The following is a 21,366-nucleotide window of genomic DNA, read 5'->3' as shown; positions in this document are numbered from 1 at the left end:
CCTCACACCCTGGGGGGGCTTTAATACACCTTCAGATGGCTAATTGCTAAACATTCCAGACATCTCGGTGCTGGACTATAATTATCATGATCTAATCACTCCACCTGAGAAGTCACATTCCTTCATTAACAGAATTCAAACAAAACACCATCACACAATGAATTCCCCTCAAACCATATCTTTAGACAGACGTTCTGTCTCCGCATACAGCTTGACAAGTTCCATTCCACACACAAAACAGTATTTAGCATACATAATTAGAGATCCTGGACCAGACTCAATTAGCATGTCAACAGTCTACACAGAGAGATGAGTCATAGAATAAACTAACACTTTGCAATATGAACTATCAGTAATGTCCCCTGTCCTGTAATTTAGGATATAATTTCTCAGTCACCCTATGGCCCTATCGGACATAAGGTGACCCTAGACATAAGACTCATTGGAAGGATGAGGGGTACTCCTGTACCGGCATCACCAAAGTCTCTGTTTGTCCTGGGTCATTCCGTTACACTGATTCCTTTTAAAATTGATTAAAAATAGATAAAAATCAATCATATAATGCACCTCTAGTTTCGTTTTTGCATCTAGTTTCATTTTTGCATGTTATCCTGCCTCTGTGCTAGACAGAGCCATAGAGTAGTGATGGTTTGGAAAATGAAACTAGAATCTCCCAGTACTGTGGTCATCAGGAAACAGACAACCAGGAAGTGTCCAGAACAGAGAAGAAATACAGCAACATCAGAGCAAAAACGAACAATGAGGACATGAAACCAGGACTGCAGTAAGGTAAAGGAAGCTATTTAGCTAAAAAAATAATTCCTTTAGTGACCCTTTAAAGCAACAGTTTCAAAATAATATGAATCAAAACGGTAATAAAAAAAAATATATATTAAATGCCCCCACCCCCCCCCCCCCCCAGATCTCCTCTGTACATCTAAAGTGGTAAGTGGTAAAACTTACGTAGTTTGTCGCCGTTGTGCAGGCGTGCACAATTTTAAACTGTGGGTTTAGTCACATTAAAGACAATGAGGACAATAGAGTCATGTGAGATATATCTTTATTTAAGGTGAATATTACACAGTGCTATGTTGAGGATTTAAGTAGGCTCCTGGCATATGGAGTAGTCCTGACCTCTGAGTGGTATATCCTCCGTCTATGGGAACTGCATTGCCACTTTATAGCCGTACTGTAGATGCAAAATAAAGCATGTAATAAGGCAGTATTACGGGATATCGAATTATAACAATACAAATAATAAAGCCAAAGCTACTCAATAATTCACATCTGCCCCATAGCTGAAATATTCAGAAGCATCCAATTACTATCTCTGTTAGAGCGGGGAAGAGTCAGACCCTTGGTCAGTTTTTTTATTGCCGTGTCCATGCTGGGGAGATTTTGCCCCTCACTTCCTTTCCCTCATTTTGAGATTTCCCCTCACTTCCTGTTTGCACTGGGTAGATTTCCCCTAACAACCTTTACTCCTTAAAGCGGGGATTCACCCAAAAAACAAATTTTTAACATTAGATTGAGGCTAATTGTGGGAAGCACAATCGGGTGTTTTTTTTTTAAATCAATGCAGTACTTACCTTTTTAGAGATAGATGTTCTCCGCGGCTTCCGGGTATGTCTTCTGCGGGACTGGGTGTTCCTATTTGATTGACAGGCTTCCGACCGTCGCATACAGCGCGTCATGAGTTGCCCAAAGTAGCCGAACGTCGGTGCGCAGGCGCCGTATAGAGCCGCACCGACGTTCGGCTTCTTTCGGCAACGCGTTAAATTTTTTTTTCCGGGTGAACCCCCGCTTTAAAGAGATTTATGCTTACAGTAAATCCTTTTTTTCTTTGCCCAGTAGGTTTACCCTCACAATGGAATTACCTTCACTTCCTGTTCCTCCCCTGTAGAGCTTTACCCTCACATTTTGTCCTCCTCACTGAGTAGATTTATTTTTGCTTCCTGTCCCCCCCTGTAGAGATTTCCCCTAATTTCCTGTCCCCATACAGAGATGTCCGCTCAATTCCTGTTTTTCACTAGATACACTTTTTCCTCACTTCCTGTCCCCTTCCACCATGTGGAGAATTCTCCTCACTTCCTCTCCCCGCTAGTGAGATTTCCCCTCACTATCTGTCCTCACTGGGTGGATTTGCTCCCACTTCCTGCCCCACCCCAGTAGAGATTTACCCTCACTTCCTGTCCCCCCTTTAGCGATGTCCCCTTATTCCTGTTTTCACCACATACATGTTTCCCTTGCTTCCTCCTCCCTTCCCTCATTGATAGATTTCCCCTCACTACCTGCCCTCACTGAGTAGATGTTCCTCTATCCTCCTGTAGAGATTTACTCACACCACCTGTCCTCATTGGATAGATTTCTCCTCACTTCCTGTTACCTCTGGGACTTACAATTGCTTCCTGTCCCCTTTGGGTAGATTTACAAAGCAATATTGTAATAGGAGCAGACTTTCCATTGTTTGTCTCAATTATGCAAAAATCTTAACAATCTTAACAATAAAATGAAAAATGTTACCCTAGTCCTGATAAGCTCCTCATCATCCAAAGGAACTATGTCCACAGCCATGAAGGACGCAGCAAAAATTGTGGCTCTGGGAACCTTCATGCTTACTTGCCTGTGAATATGACATTTTTATCTATGAGATTATAAATTTGTAATTGAATATTTTTTTCAAATGTAACACAACATTACTAATACAGTACATACAACCCAACTACAAATCTAGGTATTTTGTCATGTGACCTCTGCTAAACAGGTGAATCGGAGGTGTAATTGTTGGATTGCGCTCTTTTTTTTTTTTTTAAAGTGTATTTTTGTGCGTGTACTCGAGAGAGGAGCCGGACTGCAGGAGTTGGGAGTAGGCAGGCCTCCCCCAGAGGCAATCTGCCACCTTTCTCCATGCCCCGGGTGGCAATGGTGGGTGTGTGAGGGGGTCCTCCCACACAGCCCGCCCTACCTGCTCCGCTTTGAAGCCCAACGGGGCAGAGGGACTCCCTATAAGGGAGTGAGAGGATCTAGCCCGCTCAACCAGCCCCGTTAGTCCTTCGCCTCTCTTTTTAAAAACCGCATGGTCAAAGTGCGTGCATGTTAACCCAATTTCGAGTGCGTGTGTAAGTGTGGTGGTTTTTGTGGGAGGGGGGCGGGCGTACTAAGCGCAGGCTTACCTCGCATAGCACACCCACCGGGAGCCGGGCTGAGACCACCAAACACAATTCACATGTAGCCGAGACCGGGATCCGAACCCCTAGCTGCAGAGGTGAACGGCTTGTCAGCGCAGTGCCAATTGCGTTGAGCCACCACAGTGCTGGCCCATTGTCCTGCACAGAAGGCCACTTTTGGGCACGCATCTCTATGCACACCCCATACCAATGTTGCCTTCACATGCTCTTTTGAACGCTTGTTTCTTAAGGTGGTCTCCAGCTGTATATTTCATAACCCCATGACCTGTAACCTGACCTGTAATCCTGTTCCCCTATTTACTGATCCATTTTACCTAATCTCTTGGATTTCTTACCCTAACCTCTCTTGGACTTCTGCTCTTCTGATTCTGACACCAGCCCCTGGCACTAAATACACTTCTGCCTGCACATTCTGCAACGCTATTGATTGCCTGTTGACATTTTTCATGGTTTGATATCTGCTTGGTAACTGTGCCATTCCCTAGTATTCAGTGTCACCACTTTCAGGGGTGCTTGAGAAAAAGAGGCCACTTGACATGTGCAAATCGTTTTGTTGCAAATCAAAATTCCATCCAAATTTTGTTTGTATGCAACTTTCCAAATGACAATAGTAAAGTATATAGCCCGGGGCAAACGTGAAACTGGGAGGAGGGCCAGCATGACGGAGTGGGCAGTGATGCGGAGTGAATAAAGGGATTATATGAATAGGGGTTATTCCCTTACATGATTGGGTCCCAAAGTGATGGGGGGTGTCCAGTAGGGAGTGGAGGGAGGCGGTGTCCAGTCGGTGATCAGTCAGAGCTTATCACAGTGTAAGGAAGGTTTCTCCCACCCACCTGGTTGGTTTGGTTTGGGGATGTTTTTCGCCAATTTAATACGGATGTGGTTTGGTTTCTATAGTAGGAAGTTTAGGGGGTTACGTTTTTCCTGACCATTCAATTTATGGGTTATTTTGTTACTAGTCATAGCAGCGATGGGTGGTCTAGTCTATTGGGTCTTTGAAGGCGGTGCTGGAGAAAATACTGGAGAGTTAGGGGGGTTGGGCCCATCTGGAGGTATGGGTGTCTCTACCCTTCCTAATTATACAATGGTAACATCGGGGGGGGCGGGGGTGGGGGCGGGGGTGGGGTGAGGGGGGGTTATTAAGTTGGTTGTATCTGGTAGTAAGTAAGTGGTACTTGTCCCTGAGCCGGTGTAAGTTGCGGCGGGGGGTCTTTCATAGGTGACAGATAATTAAAATAAAATAGGCATTCAAAGATCTTTAGGATTAGGCTGAGGTTTTTGTTAATGGGTTATGTATTGTAGGTATTTATGCATTTCGACTGTTTATGAAGTTTTTGTATTTCAATTGTTTGAAAGAATAAAACAAAGGCTGCTATGGCTATTCGACTCCAAAAAAGTACTGTGTCGTCTGGTCAATTGTCAATTTGGGAGGGGAAGGAAGAGGTCAATTGTTTAATGTTATAGGTAGTCGGAGCCTCAGCAATCTGCACATCCATCCATCATGAATTTTGACAAATCCAAAATAAACTATAATGAAAATTAATTATCCAAATTCAAAAAGAAATTTCGAGTTCAAAATGAATTCAAATTTGAAAATAAAATTTAACTTAAAATGGAAACATATCACTATAAATGTTAAAAAAATATAAACTTACGCCAAATATATATATATAAATATATATATATATATATATATATATATATATATATATATATATATATATAATGTGATGCAGCTGCTGTCTCAAACCTGTTGTGGTTGTGTAATGATCACACTTATAACCACAAGAGTAGTGCTCTATGTGTAAACAGCGCTTACAAAAAGTTGATTTGATTATGGTCCCAACCACTTGAGAAGATATTACCATATGCATTGATCTTGATTTCCTTTAAAAACTTCTCCGAGTCCTTCCCCGTACCTTTCCATACATGTCATCGATGTATCTTTTATAAATTGTCAATTCGGGCCTTGATTTTTTATGGGTGACCATCCAAGTGATATTTGACCCTTCTTGCCGTGAGACAAGAGCAGTGGCAGCCTGATCATTAGGGGCACTGCCCCCCCAATCCATGCGCCCGGCCCCTAATCTCCATGCAGGGCGCCAGACGCTTGGATTTAAATATGTTTTTTTTTCAACCACATGATTAGAAAAGTAGGAAGAGAATCAGATAAACAGCTGTGAGAGTGGGTGTAGGGCTTTGGGTGAACTTACAGCGTTACTTTTTTTATACATAGGGTCAAAGCAGTGGTCACCTTTAAAATTTCCATATTTTCCCCTAGCAAAATATTCAGTCTGTTTATTCCCTGCATGCCTTGGAGTGGTGTGTATCTGAAATGCTCAGGTTGATTTAATGCTATCTTGCTTAGTTTGGACAATATTTGACATGCCTATCTCGCAAACCAGGATTAGGCTTGGCAAGCAAAGATGCACCAATTTGAAAGTGGCGCCAGATTTTTCTTTTGTAAATTCGGCAGATTCACTCTTAATATAACTTCAATCATCAGATCACAGACTTGTCTGTCTGCTTGCAGAGGGTTGTCATTTTGATTGCTTAATAATAATTTAAATATGTGGCTTACTGGAGAGTCATAGACTTCCTCAGAGCCTCGATGGTTGGTGAGGTGAGGCTCTTGCCCACTTCTTCTTCTTTTCCTGGAGAAGGTATAGCGAGAAGAATGGATAAATAGGGACTGTATGGTAATTCAATGACCTTGACCCCCAGGGCTTTATTTTCCACCATCTTGTACTGTCCATCCAATTGTTTTGTCCAGCCACTTCCACCTGCAGATGGCACTTTCAAGGCGTCTGTAGGGAGGAGGTTAATTAAATGAACACATATTAATGAATAAAGTACTGCAAATATTATACACTGTCTTATATACTAGTACTATATTCTTTCTTCCTTCCTTGCTCCCTGACTTCCTTCCTCGCTTGCTTCTTCTTTTCTTCCTTCGTTCATTCTTTCCCACCTTCTTTTTCCACCCCCTTCTTCCCTTTCTCCTTCATTTTCTTTTTCTATCATTACTCCATTTTTTTTTCCTCTCTTCATACTTTTTTATTGTAACAAATACAAATTATATCCTATGTAACCTTCCAAGACTTGGCGATTTTCCCAAGAACCTTTGGATTCCTCCAGGGCATTAGAGAGCTGCCATATGTTGACAACCTTTTGATTTATTGAGAATCTCAAATAATCTTGGAGTCTAGCACTCCAAATATGGCCCTTTACTTGTCTTTAGCCGGCCCTTGGGGCACCATTCCTCCCACTGACAAATTATTAATATTATTAGTGCTTTACATTACAAAAAAGAGACAATACAGTTATAATATAATAAAATACAAGAGGGCCCTACTCAGAAGATCTTACAATCTAATAGGGTGGGGCAGGTGGTACTAAAGGTTGTAACTGTGGGGAATGAGCTGATGGTAGCGGTAAAAGCTTAGTTGGAGACATGATAGGCTTCCCTGAAGAGATGAGTTTTCAGGGATTGCCTGAAGTTAGCAGGAGTAGGAGATAGCTGTACAGATTGAGGTAGCGAGTTTCAGAGGATGGGAGAGGCTCTGGAGAAATCCTGGAGATGAGCATGGGAGGAGGAGACAAGGGAGTTTGAGAGTAGCAGGTTTTGAGAAGAGCGGAGAGGACTAGTTGGGTGATATTTGGAGACAAGATTGGTGATGTAACTCTGGGCAAAGTTGTGAATGGCTTTGTATGTTGTGGTTAGTATTTTGAATTTCATTTGCTGGGTGAATTTGTGGTTGGTAAGGTGGATAAGTCCGGCAGCAGTATCATGATAGACTGAAGAGGGGAAAGTCTATGGAGAGGAAGGCCAATGAGAGAAGGGAGTTGCAATAGTCAAGGCTAGAGATAACAAGGGAGCGAATGAGAAGCTTGGTTGTTTTATTTGTTAAAAGTGAAGGTGAAGTCTACAAATTTTTGACAACGATTGGACTTGAGGCTGAAATGACAAGTCAGGGTCTAGGATTACACCTAGTACCCTGACTGATGGTTGCATTGTTGATTTTGATGGAAAAATCATGGAGTGGGGCACGGGGCAGGGGGGAATATTAATAGCTTAGTTTTAGAGAGATTTAATTTAACCACTTAAGGACCGCCTAATGCCGATATACATCGGCAGAATGGCACAGCTGGGCACAATCACGTACCTGTACGTGATTGTTAAATGCCCAGCCGTGATTGCAGGTGCGTGCCCGTGACCCGGTCTGAAGCTCCGTGACCGCGGGACCCACGGACCCGATCGTCGCCGGAGTCCCGTGATCAGTCACAGGAGCTGAAGAACGGGGAGAGGTGAGTGTAAACACACCTTCCCCGTTCTTCACAGTGGCACTGTCATTGATCGTCTGTTCCCTGATATAGGGAAAGACGATCAATGACGTCACACGTCCAGCCCCGCCCCCCTACAGTTAGAAACACATATGAGGTCACACTTAACCCCTTCAGCGCCCCCTAGTGGTTAACTCTCAAACTGCACTTGTAATTTTCACAGTAAACAATGCATTTTTATAGCACTTTTTGCTGTGAAAATGACAATGGTCCCAAAAATGTGTCAAAATTGTCAGATGTGTCCGCCATAATGTCGCAGTCGTGAAAAAAATTGCTGATCGCCACCATTAGTAGTAAAAAATAAATTATTAATAAAAATGCAATAAAACTATCCCCTATTTTCTAAACGCTATAAATTTTGCACAAACCAATTGACAAACGCTTATTGCGATTTTTTTTTACCAGAAATAGGTAGAAGAATACGTATCGGCCTAAACTGAGGAAAAAAAAGTTTTTTTTATATATTTTTTGGGGATATTTATTATAGCAAAAAGGAAAAAATATAGAATTTTTTTTCAAAATTGTCACTTTATTTTTGTTTATAGCGCAAAAAATAAAAACCGCAGAGGTGATCAAATACCACCAAAAGAAAGCTCTATTTGTGGAAAAAAAAAGAAGCCAATTTTGTTTGGGAGCCACGTCGCACGACCGCGCAATTGTCAGTTAAAGCGACGCAGTGCCGGATCGCAAAAAGGGGCCTGGTCCTTTACCTGCATATTGGTCCGGGTCTTAAGTGGTTAAGGAAGTGGTGCGACATCCATGCTGATATGTCAGTTAGTACGTTAGTAATGCGAAAGGAGACTGAAGAAGTGAGGTGAGGAGTAGACAGTTAAATTTGGATGTCATCGGCGTATAAGTGCTATTGGAAGCCGTGGGCGGTTATCAAGTGACCAAGGGAGGAGGTGTAGATATAGAAGAGAAGGGGTTCAAGAACAGAGCCTTGGGGGACCCCCACAGAAAGGGACAATGGAGACAGTTGTAGGTAACACTGAAGGAGCACAGTGAACAAAGATAGAGCAGAATCTTGGAGGCCAAGGGAATGGAGTTTATTGAGAAGGAGTGGGTGGTCAACAGTATGAAAGTCCGCAAAGAGGTCAAGTAATAGGAGTATGGAGTACTGGCTGTTGGTTTTAACAGTTAGTAAATCGTTAGTGAGTTTTAGTAAGGCAGTTTTCGTGGAGTGCTGCGAGCGAAAGCCAGACTGTAAGTGGTTAAGAAGGTTATTTTCACTGAGGTAGCAGCTAAGACGGTTATAGACTAAGCATTCTAGAAGTTTAGAGGTTAATGGGAGCAATGAGATGGGTCATAAGTTGTTCAGGTTGGTGGGGTCCAGTGAGGGCTTTTTAAGTATGCAAGTGATCTGCGCATGTTTTAGAGGGGTGGGGAAGGTTCCACTAAAGAGGAAGAGATTGAAGATGTGAGTGAGGGAGCATAGGATAGAAGAAGAGGGTGACCGTAGTAGTTGTGATGGAACAGGATCCAAGGGACAATTGGTTGGGTAGGCATCTGAAAATTTTTTTGAATGTTGAATGTGCTGTTAGGCAAGGTATGTTGGGTGGGGAAGATGTACGTACAGTGGAGGTGTCCTCACGAATTGCATCAATAGAGATAGTGGGGGGACGAAGCAGAAAGTTAAAGGTTGAGAAGAGCCGAAGGTGAATGGATGACAAGGTATTAATAGGAGAGGCAAAGTAGGCTTGTTTGGCAGCATGGAGGCAGGAATTGTATTTTAGAAGGGCAGATTTATATAGTGTGAAGTCTTGCAGGTATTTGGTTTTACGCCACAGTCGTTCTTGAGATTTCTAGTGTTGTCAGTTTGCCAGGGTTGTAATGGTCGGGCCTGGTTCTGTGTGTGTTTAGAGGAGAAAGTGCATTTAGCGATGATGAGAGGGAACTGTTGTAGACAGAGGTGACCAGGTCAGGACAGGGGAAAGATTATGTCATATAGGTGGTCAGTAGCAGAATAGAGGAGAGAAGGGTTAAAGTGGCAAAGGTTCCTACAAGTAATTGTTTGCTGCTTGGAGGGATGGGTTGTCGGAGGCAAGGATACAGTGAAACTGATGAGTTTGTGATTAGAGAGAGGAAAGGGGGTGTTGGTGAGGTTGCCAGGATTGCAGAGATGGGAGAATACAAGGTCAAAGGTATTACCATTGGAGTGAGTGGAAGTATGTGTCCATTGGGTTAGGTTAAAAGATGAGTTGAGAATTTGAGCTGTAGTTGGGCTGTTAACATTGACAGGAATGTTGAAGTCACCAAGAATGATAGTGGGTATTTCAGAGGAGAGAGAGTAGGGTAGCCAGGCAGCAAAGTCATCAAGAAAGTGCAATCAGGAGGCCGATAAATTGCTGCAATCCTGAGAAATGGGAGAAAACAGACGAATACTGTGCATCTCGAAAGAAGAGCGAGATAGAGATGGAGGGATAGGAAGGAACGATGGGGCACTATTCCTCAAACTGACACCAATGATGGGGCACTATTCCTCAAACTGACACCAATGATGGGACAGTATTCTTCCACTGACACCAATAATGGCCTCCTATTCCTCCTACTGATCCCAATTATGGAACATTATTCCTGCCACTGACACCATTAATAGGGGCACTATTGTTCCCACTGATACCAATGATGGAACATTATTCTTGCCACTGACACAAATGATAGGAAACTATTTCTCCTACTAACACTAATGATGGGTCACCATTCCTTCCACTGACACCAGCATTTGGGCATTGATCATCCCACCGGGACCAATGATGGAACATTATTCCTCCCACTTTTACAAATGATAGGACAGTATTCCTTCCACTGAAACCAATGATAGGACACTATTCCTCCCACTAATACCAATAATGGGACACTATTCTTTTTACTGACACCAATAATGGGACACTATTCCTCCCACTAATATCAATGATGGGGCACTATTCTCCTCCTATTGACCACAGGTCATATGTATTATATTTTTTACTCCCACTGATCACCAAGCCCAAGGCTACCAATGGCCACAGTCCAGCCCCTCTAAAGTCTGAGGGACAGTAAACTGTCCCTTTTGCTTAGAAAGTTTGGAGACCCCTGGGTTAGACCATTACGGCCTTGTGGGACAAGGCAGAATAAGGAAATCTCACCGTTGGATGGTATTCCATTTACTAACTCATAGTTGAATTTGGAATACCAGCTTTGTGTGGAGCTGACATTCAAAAACAATCATAAAAATACGAATGGCTTACACCTAGAACATATAAAACTGGCACTGCCCTCCAGACTTACTGTTGGTATTGACAATAGCTGTCACTGTGTAGTCATTAAGATTCCCCACTAAATTGGCAATTTTTCCACTGGTGTTTTCTTTCACGAAGGCGTTCACACTGCTCATGGCCGCCTCGGGGGAGGAAAAATCTTTGGACAATGTTTTAAGTTTGGGGTTTTGAGGATGCCATTTGTTGTCGGTGAATATGGTTATATCTTTGGTGGGGCTCACACTGCTGTCGGGATCTTCAAGAGCATCATACAGGCCATCCAGGGCTTCTGTCTTGAAAGCTACAATCATATACATATAGTCTTGGGGATTCAGAGGTGGGTAATGATTGTTAACTTTCAGTTTAAGGTAACCATCATATAAGATGGCCACATGGACGAGGGCTGCGCTCACACACAGAAAGAGCAAGGCTTTCATCTTTCTTCTTCCTGGATTTTGGTTGCACTGAACCTTCCTGAAAAACAAACAAAACACTATAATTTATATATACAGTGCTGTGCAAAAGTTTAAGGCAGGTATGAAAAATGCTGTAGACCAAGAAAGCTTTCAGAAATAGAAGTGTTGATAATTTATTTTTATCAATTAACAAAAGACGATGCCGCAAGGGAATGTGCAAAGTAGCAATGGCACTTCCAAACCATAGGGCAGCGAGCATATGTGTATTTGCATGTGTAGCGCCTGGTTACTTTCCAGTACTGGTGCTATGTTAAATTTAGAGGGGGGTCAGAGAGTTAGTCAACTCTGACCATGTTGATTTGTTCAAATTTGGGTCTCTGTCTCAGCTTTGGCTGTGCTGTGGGTCCATTCTGTTGTTTCTGGGGTGCTGATCTCACCCCAGGTCGGCAGGTGGCAGCATTGGAGTAAAGGATTGGGTGCTCTTGCCCAGCAGCCTATCAGGAGGGTTTGGCCTCGCTGTGCATGCTGGAAAGGAGTATTTATGAGGCAGAGACGCCATCTTCCTGGGTCTCTCCTCGTGTGGCGCCCACCTTTAGGGTAGCCACTTCACGCCGCCCTGGCGAATGGCCTTCCGGGCCGGGGTTGCGCGTGCAACGCAAGGATACTGGCTTCGGGACCACGTTTCACCAAACACCCCTAGACATCAGAGAAACACGAGGTAACATGCCACCCGAAACAAACCAGCAGCTCCTTCGGGGGTAGTGCTAAACATATTGTAACGGTCAACACCGTCTACGACCTTTCATCAACCCACGACAGCTTATCTGACACTCCAACCATCCAACAGACATCAGACATCCCATTTCCCAGAATAACCGAGACACACAGCTCTGGGTTCTGGTTTCAAATGAAAGACATCTTTAATGGTTAGCTCTCAAGTTTATATACAGTTTTCAAGGCATGTAAGGAACAATCAAACTCTCCACCCACACATCACACCCTGGGGGGGCTTCAATACACCTTCAGATGGCTAATTACTAAACATTCCAGACATTTCGGCGCCGGTCTATAATTAACATGACCTAATCACTCCACCTGAGAAGTCACATTCCTTCATTAACAGAATTCAAACAAAACACCATCACACAATGATTTCCCCTCAATCCATATCTTTAGACAGACGGTCTGTTTCCGACAGAAAGGTATTCACACCTGAGCATCAATAGGCTTTAAACAGTGTTATCACACAATGAAAGGCCTTTCAAAAGCCAGCCTCATTTAACAACTCAATAGCCTGGGCTAAGCATTAAAAGAGTCGGTTTATTCTGACCCTACTGGTCAATAGAATAGCACTTAGCTCATATTACAAGATCTTAGAAATTACAGGACAGGGGACATTACTGATTGCAATATCTTAATTAATAAAAATTAGAAGGTTGGGCGCGGCACAAAATTGGAAAGCATGTAAAGTGTTAGCTTCACTGTTACTGCAATGGGATGAAGCCAAATGTTTACTGGTTACACCTGATTATAATTATTTGTAAAGCAAATATCCTTCTTTCTAGCCTGAAATAATTAACATCAACTAACGTCCTGTAATGGAACACATCACATGTTAAGCTACTGTAGTTATTGGCTGGAGGCCCAGAAACGCTACGCTGAGTTTGTATGGGCATGAGCTGTATTTGATCAGGCCAGAGACAATACCTTATAGGCAAATAAAAAAAACAAAAAACGTCTTAATTTAAATCCAAGCAGGACACGTCCAGGTTATCAATCATTATTATAATAAAATAGTTATCCACACAAACCCTCAAGATTTGTGGCCTGCCACACGATGATAATTTTAAAAAAGTAAAAAAAAAAAAAAAAAATAGAAAAAATAAAATATATCAGTTATGAGATGTTATATAATTAAAGAGATAAAATAAAGGGCCAGATTCACAGAGGAAATACGCCGGAGTATCTACTGATACTCCGGCGAATTTTCAAATTTGCCGCGTCGTATCTTTATTTGTAATTCACAAAAAAGATACAACGGCTTTTGGCTAAGATCCGACAGGCGTACGGCTTCGTACGCCTTCGGATCCTAGGTGTAATTTTCTGGCGGCCGCTGGGTGGAGTTTGCGTCGTTTTCCAGCGTCGGGTATGCAAATTAGCTGATTACGGCGATCCACGAAGATAGGCGCGTTTGTCGCAATCTCTTACGTTGTCGCTAGTCGGTTTTTCCCGTCGCAAACTTAGGCCTGCTTTTTCATGGCTTAACTTTAGAACAGCCATGTTAAAATATGGCCGTCGTTCCCGCGTTTGAAACGCACGACGCGGTTCAAAAGAAACGTCGGGGCGCCGTAATTTCGCGCAAAGCACGTCGGGAAATTTTCACACGGAGCATGCGCAGAGCGTTCGGCGCAGGAACGCGCCTAATTTAAATGGTGCCCGCCCCATTTGAATTAGGCGGGCTTGCGCCAGACGGCTTTACGTTACACCGCTGTAAGTTTACACGCAAGTGCTTGGTGAATCAGGCACTTGTACTGAAAACTTGCGGCGGTGTAACGTAAAGGGGATACGTTACGCCGCCGCATTTGTACCTGAATCTGGCCCACAGTGTGTTATTAGTTTTTTTTTTCCAAAGCTAAAGGGCTTGCAAACCCTCGTTTTTTTTTTACAAATATGTCATAATTACCTTTGCTGTGCAGTTTGTTTTGCACAGTGTGGCCCAGATCCTCATCGTCTGGGGTACCCCGGCAGCTACTGCGGCTCCTCCCCACATTGGTAAAACCCCTTGGAGAAGCACTCTCCCGGGGGGTTACCTTGCGAGCGCGCTCCCGAGTCCAGCATTTGCGTCTATTGACACAGCCCGCGTCATTGGATTTTATTGACAGCAGCCAATGGCTGCGCTGTTATCAATCTATCCAATCAAGAGCCGGGAACCCTGGGCAGAGGGGAAGAGTGCGTCTCCGCCGAGGGATGGAGGGTGAGTAAAACGGGGGAGCTGGGGGGATGATCAGTGTCAGAAATGTTTTCACCTTAATGTATAGGAAGCTTTAAAGCGGAGTTCCGCCGAATTAGATTTTTTTTTTTAAGTCAGCAGCTACAAATACTGCAGCTGCTGACTTTTAAAATGTGGACACTTACCTGTCCAGCGCGCCCACGATGTCGACACCCAAAGCCGATCTTTCGCTCGGCTCTCAGATGCTGCCGCCACCATCTTCGGTAAGGGAATCAGGAAGTGAAGCTTTGCGGTCGACGCAGTGAAGTTACGACGTTTACGTTAGGTTTGCGCGGCGTAAAGTTGCCCCTGCTATATGAGGGGCAACCAATGTTAAGTATGGCCGTCGTTCCCGCGCCGAAATTAAAAAAATTACGTTATTTGCGTAAGTCGTCCGTGAATGGGGCTGGACGCCATTTACGTTCACGTCTAAACCAATGACGTCTTTGCGACGTCATTTGGAGCAATGCACCCTGGGATATTTTCCGGACGGCGCATGCGCAGTACGTTCGGGAACGCGCTTAATTTAAATGCTCCACGCCCCCTACCCGGCTAATTTGAATTAGGCGGGCTTGCGCCGGGTGATTTACGATACGCCGCGGCGGCGTAACGTAAATGACATACGCTACGCCGCCGCAGAGATACGCCGGATCTATGAGAATCTGGCCCAGTGTGTATAAGTGCCTAAATTGGGACAGTGGTGGTTCTGGCCAGCTCAGTAGATTGCTTTAAGAAAGGTCTCTGGATACTTTCCCAAATGTACATAATGTAACGGAGTACTGACATTTATAGGTAAAGTTGATCCGAGGAAAATCCGATTGCCTCTCGGGGGATCAAGAAGGAATTTTTTCCCCTGCTGTAGCAAATTGGATTATGCTGTTTTTTTTTTACTTTCTCTGGATCAACTGTGGGTATAGAATTGGGTATATGGGATTGTACGATATTTTTTATTTCTTTTTATGGTTGAACTAGATGGACTTGTGTCTTTTTGTCAACCTGAATAACCAAGGGCCAGATTCACAGACAAATACGTTGCGCACCGGCGGCGTAACGTATCCCATTTACGTTACACCGCCGCAGGTTTACAGCGTAAGTGCCTGATTCACAAAGCTCTTACCTGTAAACTTGCGGTGATGTAACGTAATTCCGCTCGGCGCAAGCCCGCCTAATTCAAATGGGGCGGGCGGCCGAACGTTCTGCGCATGCTCCGTGTTCAAATTTCCCGACGTGCTTTGCGCGCAATTACGGCGCCCCGACGTTTTTTTTGAACTGCGACGTGCGTACCGGCGTTTCGTATTCCCAGACGTCTTACGCAAAAAAAAAAATCGGAATTCGACGCGGGAACGACGCCCATACTTTAACATGGCTGATCTAAAGATAAGCCATGTTAAGGTAGGTGTAACTTTGCGACGGGAAAAACCGACGACCGACGACGTACGAGATTGCGACGAACGCGCGGATCTTCGTGGATCGCCATAACTAGTCATTTGCATATTCTACGCCGACCGCAATGGAATCGCCACCTAGCGGCCGACCTAGAATTGCATCCTAAGATCCGACGGTGTAAGTCAATTACACCTGTCGGATCTTAGGGCTATCTATGCGTGACTGATTCTATGAATCAGCCGCATAGTTACGACGGGCGGATCACAGAGATACGACGGCGTATCAGGAGATACGCCGTCGTATCTCTTTTGTGAATCTGGCCCAAAGTAACTATGTGATTTTGCTCAAGTGGTTGTATCGGGGGTAATACCCGCAGCTCCAGACATCACCATGGTACTGTTTCCCTACATGCAATTCCCATGACAGGAGACTGTAACCGGCTCTCAATGGAGCAGTTCACTCACCTCCAGGGCGGCCGTGGTTCGCACCAGAAAAGGGTCCCTTGCGTCATTTTGGACCGGTTGAGGTCCGAGTTCAGGCAAAAATTCGGACCGGATTCGCACATAAACCGGAGGAAAGGGACTCACCGGAACCCCTGCTGGGAGCCATGGCAGCGTCTAAGTGGGAACTCGGTCCTGAAGTTTGCCAAGCTGAACCCGGGGCAGTTCAGCTCATCCTTCTGACTGAGAATAAAAATCTATTTAGAGAGTTTACAAGCTTGTATCAGCTCTATAAAGTTTATATTACTTAACTGGAAAAAAAATAAAGGTGATGCTGAGATGACATTGGTTGGGTTGTTAAAGTTTACTCTTGCCTCGTACACATGACCAGTTTTCCCGTCGGAAAAACTGCTATGAGAGCGTTTGGCTGGGAAAAACGGCCGTGCAGGGCTGTCTTAATGAGAGGGCACACATGGGCACTGCCCAGGGGGCCCAGCTGCATGGGGGGCCCCTGCACTTTCCCCAAAGCAGCTGGTCCTTGAGCCCCATGATGGCACTGAGAGTGATAGACATCAAGTAGGTAGGAGGCAGACTGCCTCCCCTGTGTATCTGTTTACCTGCACTGTCATCGTTGTAGGGACCCCAGAGCATTTCTTTGCCCAGGGGCCCATGATGCCATTAGGATGGCCCTGCGGCCATGTGTATGCTCCATGGCAGTTTCCCCGACAGGAAAACCGTCAGGAATCCCGGCGGGAAAAATGAGAACATGTTTTCTTTTTTCCTGCCGGGGTCTTTTTCGTGGCAGTTTTCTCATGGGAAAAACACTGCGGTGGAGCATACACACGGGCCCGGATTCAGAGAGCAATTGCGCCTGCGTAACCATAGTTACGCAGCGCAATTGCTGACTTGCTCCGGCGTTACGAATGCTCCTGATTCAGGAACATCGTAACGCCGACTGCAGCCTAAAATCTGCGTGGCATAAGGCTCTTATGCCACGCAGATTTTAGGCTGCATTCTTGCGATGACCGCTAGGGGGCGCTCCCATTGTGCTCAGTGTATAGTATGCAAATTGCATACTAACACCGATTCACAATGTTGCGCGGGCCCTGCGTACGCAAGTTACGGAGTTTCCGTACGGCGTCTTTAGCGTAAGGCTGCCCCTTCTAATAGTAGGGGCAGCCAATGCTAAAGTATACCCGCCGTTCCCGCGTCGTGAAATTTGAATTTCACGTCGTTTGCGTAAGTGATTCGTGAATGGCGCTGGACGCCATTCACGTTCACTTTGAAGCAAATGACGTCCTTGCGACGTCATTTGCCGCAATGCACGTCGGGAAAGTTTCCCGACGGCGCATGCGCTTTACGATCGGCGTGGGAACGCGCCTAATTTAAATGATTCCCGCCCCATGCGGGATCATTTAAATTGCGCGCGCTTACGCCGGGCAATTTTCCTGGCGCGCCTTCGCAATTTACGGAGCTACTGCTCTGTGAATCGAGGGCAGCGGCGCAAATTTGCGGGGGCGCAGGGCAAAATCATTGCCCTGTGCCTCCGTAATTTATGCGCAAATCTTACTGAATCCGGGCCACTGCCGTCTCTCGTGGCATTTTTCCTGCCACGAAAACGGCTGTGTGGAGGGGGAAAAAGCTGCCGAGCAGGTTCTCAGTTTTCCCGGGTGATTTTTTACCGCCGGGAAAACCGATTGTGTGTACGGGGCATCACACTCTTTATTGTGAGAAGCCGTATTATCACACGATATGGATAACAAATATTGCTAAGAAAATGTTACATGGCATGAACCATCTCATTTATCTGAAATTATTTTAATATTTCCTTTTCAACAAGTTTGATTATTTTCAAAAGCATAACAACAATTACTTATAAAGGAATGCATCATTTGAATATACTGGATTTTAATTATGCTCTAGGCCAGCCATAGCCCTTGGCTTGCTATTATCTGGCCCTTGGGGCACTATTCCTCCCGCTGACACCAATGATGGGACACTATTCCTCCCACTGACACCAATGATGGGACACTATTCCTCCCACTGACACCAATGATGGGACACTATTCCTCCCACTGACACCAACGATGGGACACTATTCCTCCCACTGACACCAATGATGGGACACTATTCCTCCCACTGATACCAATGATGGGACACTATTCCTCCCACTGACACCAATGATGGGGCACTATTCCTCCCACTGACACCAATGATGGGACACTATTCCTCCCACTGACACCAATGATGGAAAACTATTCCTTCCACTGACAACAATGATGGGACACTATTCCTCCCACTGACACCAATGATTAGGTACTATTCCTCCCACTGACACAAACGATGGGACACTATTCCTCCCACTGACGCCGAAGATGGGACACTATTCCTCCCACTGATACCAATGATGGGGACACTATTCCTCCCGCTGACACCAATGATGGGACACTATTCCTCCCACTGACACCAATGATGGGACACTATTCCTCCCACTGACACCAATGATGGGACACTATTCCTCCCACTGACACCAACGATGGGACACTATTCCTCCCACTGACACCAATGATGGGACACTATTCCTCCCACTGATACCAATGATGGGACACTATTCCTCCCACTGACACCAATGATGGGGCACTATTCCTCCCACTGACACCAATGATGGGACACTATTCCTCCCACTGACACCAATGATGGAAAACTATTCCTTCCACTGACAACAATGATGGGACACTATTCCTCCCACTGACACCAATGATTAGGTACTATTCCTCCCACTGACACAAACGATGGGACACTATTCCTCCCACTGACACCAATGATGGGGACACTATTCCTCCCACTGACACCAATGATGGGACACTATTCCTCCCACTGACACCAACGATGGGACACTATTCCTCCCACTGACACCAATGATGGGGACACTATTCCTCCCACTGACACCAATGATGGGACACTATTCCTCCCACTGACACCAATGATGGGACACTATTCCTCCCACTGACACCAATGATGGGACACTATTCCTCCCACTGACACCAATGATGGGACACTAAAATATTTGATAAAATAAATACTGAATACCAGAGATCCAAGCAATTCCAAATTGTTAATCTGTCATTGGATCTCATTAAATGAATATCCCTTTACCTAAATTGAAAAATAAATAGAAATATAGAAATGTCCAGCCCACCTGTAGGATTCCTCTGCGCTGCGTAGCCTGTATGGGCGAATGCCCAGCCTTATATATGGATCATGTTCTGAGGAGCAAAGCACTGTGGGAAATATTTGGTAATGCTGCGTTTTGGCAGAGATAGAATTTTCCCCAGAAAATTAAACAAGGACAATAAAACACGTTCTCCTCCTAAGAAGTAAACAAAAAGAACAAAAATTGTATGTTCAACGGGAGGAGAGAGCATGGAAATGAACAGGTGTGAGAACGTGGCAATGAACGGGAGTGTGAAAAAGGTGACAAACAGGATATACTGTGTGTGTGTGTGTGTATATATATATATACAGTATCTCACAAAAGTAAGTACACCCCTCACATTTTTGTAACTATTTTCTTCTATCTTTTCATGGGACAACACTGAAGAAATGACACTTTGCTACAATGTTGTGTAGTGAGTGTACAGCTTGTATAACAGTGTAAATTTGCTGTCCCCTCAAAATAACTCATCACACAGCCATTAATGTCTAAACCACTGGCAACAAAAGTGAGTACACCCCTAAGTGAAAAATGTCCAAATTGAGCCCAAAGTGTCAATATTTTGTGTGGCCACCATTATTTTCCAGCCCTGCCTTAACCCTCTTGGGCATGGTGGTCACCAGAGCTACACAGGTTGTCACTGGAGTCTCTTCCCCTCCTCCATGATGACATCACAGAGCTGGTGGATGTTAGAGACCTTGCGCTCCTCCACAAAGAGCACCTGTCGTGGACATTCCTTTACTTCTGTTTATGCAATACGCATCACTCACCCCTAGAAAATTCGGAGGAGCCACGAGGTAACACGCCGCCCAAAAATCCAACAGCTCCACTGGGGGTAATGCTACACAAGCAAAACATTTTAGTAAATGTTGACTTGATATACAAGCGATGTCTTGCTATACAAGTAGCGTCACGTCACAACTGAGTATAAAATAGAGGAGAGGCGCCGCTAAGTGTAGCAATATGGTTACATTTAATGAAGGTGCAACATATTGCTACACTATTTGCAGGGAAAAAATGCCAAAAAATATAATTTGGGTAAAGTGTTGGATGACCGCGCAATTGTCATTCAAAATGCGTCAGCGCTGAAAGCTGAAAATTGGTCTGGGCAGGAAGGGGGTTTAAGTGCCCAGTAATGAAGTGGTTAAAACCCACACTTCTGTAGATACATCTGAGGGGCCTTCTCCCTTTTTTGATTGTAAGGGTACCAGCCCCATTCCTCATGTTTTCATATTTTTGCATTTTCTGCATCCATAGGGATGCCGTTGAATGGCTCTGTCCAGGTCTGACCCAGGTCACCTTTTCTGTCTGGAAAAGCCATGTAAATCTTGGATTTAGATTTTAGGTCTGTGAGCGTTTGCAGACCAGTAACCGACAGATACATATCTTTTTGCTATATACTAGTCTTTGGAAAACATGTGATGAAAGAAACAATCAAAGAGGAGCAGGCGCCATTGGTTAAACTGTACAGCTATTTATTTGTATTGGAGATAGAAATAAAAGTACTCACTGTATTTGTAAAGTTTCAGGCATGTGGTTTGTTGTCCTGTGATTCCGTCAGGGCCCAACCGATAGATTTGAGTGTCCTTGGGTCTCTGTCACAGCGCTGGTATTTGGCTGTGTTGCTGGTGTTGTCTAGCTGGGTTCATGCGCTTGGTTGTGAGCGCACAGATGTGCCAGAGGAGCCGCCGGAGCGCACGTTGAAGCGCACGCTTGTGGACGCTATGGTTGCGGGGGGAATGGTGACGTCATCGACCGGAGACAGCAATGTGCGACGCGTTTCCGTGCATGTGCTGTGGTTCGATAGGGGAACGTACACACAGCGCGCACCTTTGTCAAGCTGGCTGTAGGGGTCACTACAGCACATTTTTATATGCCTCTCATAGGTTGCCATCTTGTGGCCAAATAGTATAATGTCCTCTATATAGAGGAATTAATACTATAAGAGATCTTTACTAAGCCAAAGAAGAAAAAAGATGGGGAGGGAATGCCGGATATTGGAAATACTATACGTGCATGCATAACGCGCCAAAACCGTCCCAAGGACACTCAAATCTATCGGTTGGGCCCTGACGGAATCACAGGACAACAAACCACATGCCTGAAACTTTACAAATACAGTTTAACCAATGGCGCCTGCTCCTCTTTGA

At 44.7% G+C, this 21,366-nt stretch overlaps 1 protein-coding gene across 1 annotated transcript; it reads right to left on the bottom strand.

Annotated features, from left to right (window-relative positions):
- Positions 1 to 1,043: 1,043 nt before the first annotated feature.
- LOC120920585 (alpha-1-antitrypsin homolog) lies at positions 1,044 to 19,331 on the bottom strand. Its single transcript, XM_040332735.1, has 5 exons — positions 19,202 to 19,331; positions 10,803 to 11,245; positions 5,773 to 5,998; positions 2,524 to 2,623; positions 1,044 to 1,189 (listed from the first exon to the last, which is right to left on the bottom strand). The coding sequence occupies exons 2-5, from the start codon at positions 11,206 to 11,208 to the stop codon at positions 1,157 to 1,159; spliced, it is 765 nt and encodes a 254-aa protein (XP_040188669.1). The 5' UTR covers positions 11,209 to 11,245; positions 19,202 to 19,331; the 3' UTR covers positions 1,044 to 1,156.
- Between the last annotated feature and the right edge of the window lie 2,035 nt (positions 19,332 to 21,366).

Source organism: Rana temporaria, chromosome 13 (genome assembly GCF_905171775.1).
Source record: "Rana temporaria chromosome 13, aRanTem1.1, whole genome shotgun sequence".
NCBI lineage: Eukaryota > Metazoa > Chordata > Amphibia > Anura > Ranidae > Rana > Rana temporaria.
The sequence above is the reverse complement of the archived record's forward strand: the minus strand, read 5'-3'. Positions and strand labels throughout refer to the sequence as shown.

Excerpts from the sequence above, each read along its gene's own strand:
- LOC120920585 (XM_040332735.1), bottom strand. The coding sequence starts at position 11,208 with ATGAAAGCCTTGCTCTTTCTGTGTGTGAGCGCAGCCCTCGTCCATGTG. Across the intron at positions 5,999-10,802 it reads AGCTATTGTCAATACCAACA|ACGCCTTGAAAGTGCCATCT; the intron begins GTAAGTCTGGAG and ends TCCTCCCTACAG. Across the intron at positions 2,624-5,772 it reads AGGAAGTCTATGACTCTCCA|GCAAGTAAGCATGAAGGTTC; the intron begins GTAAGCCACATA and ends TCATATTCACAG.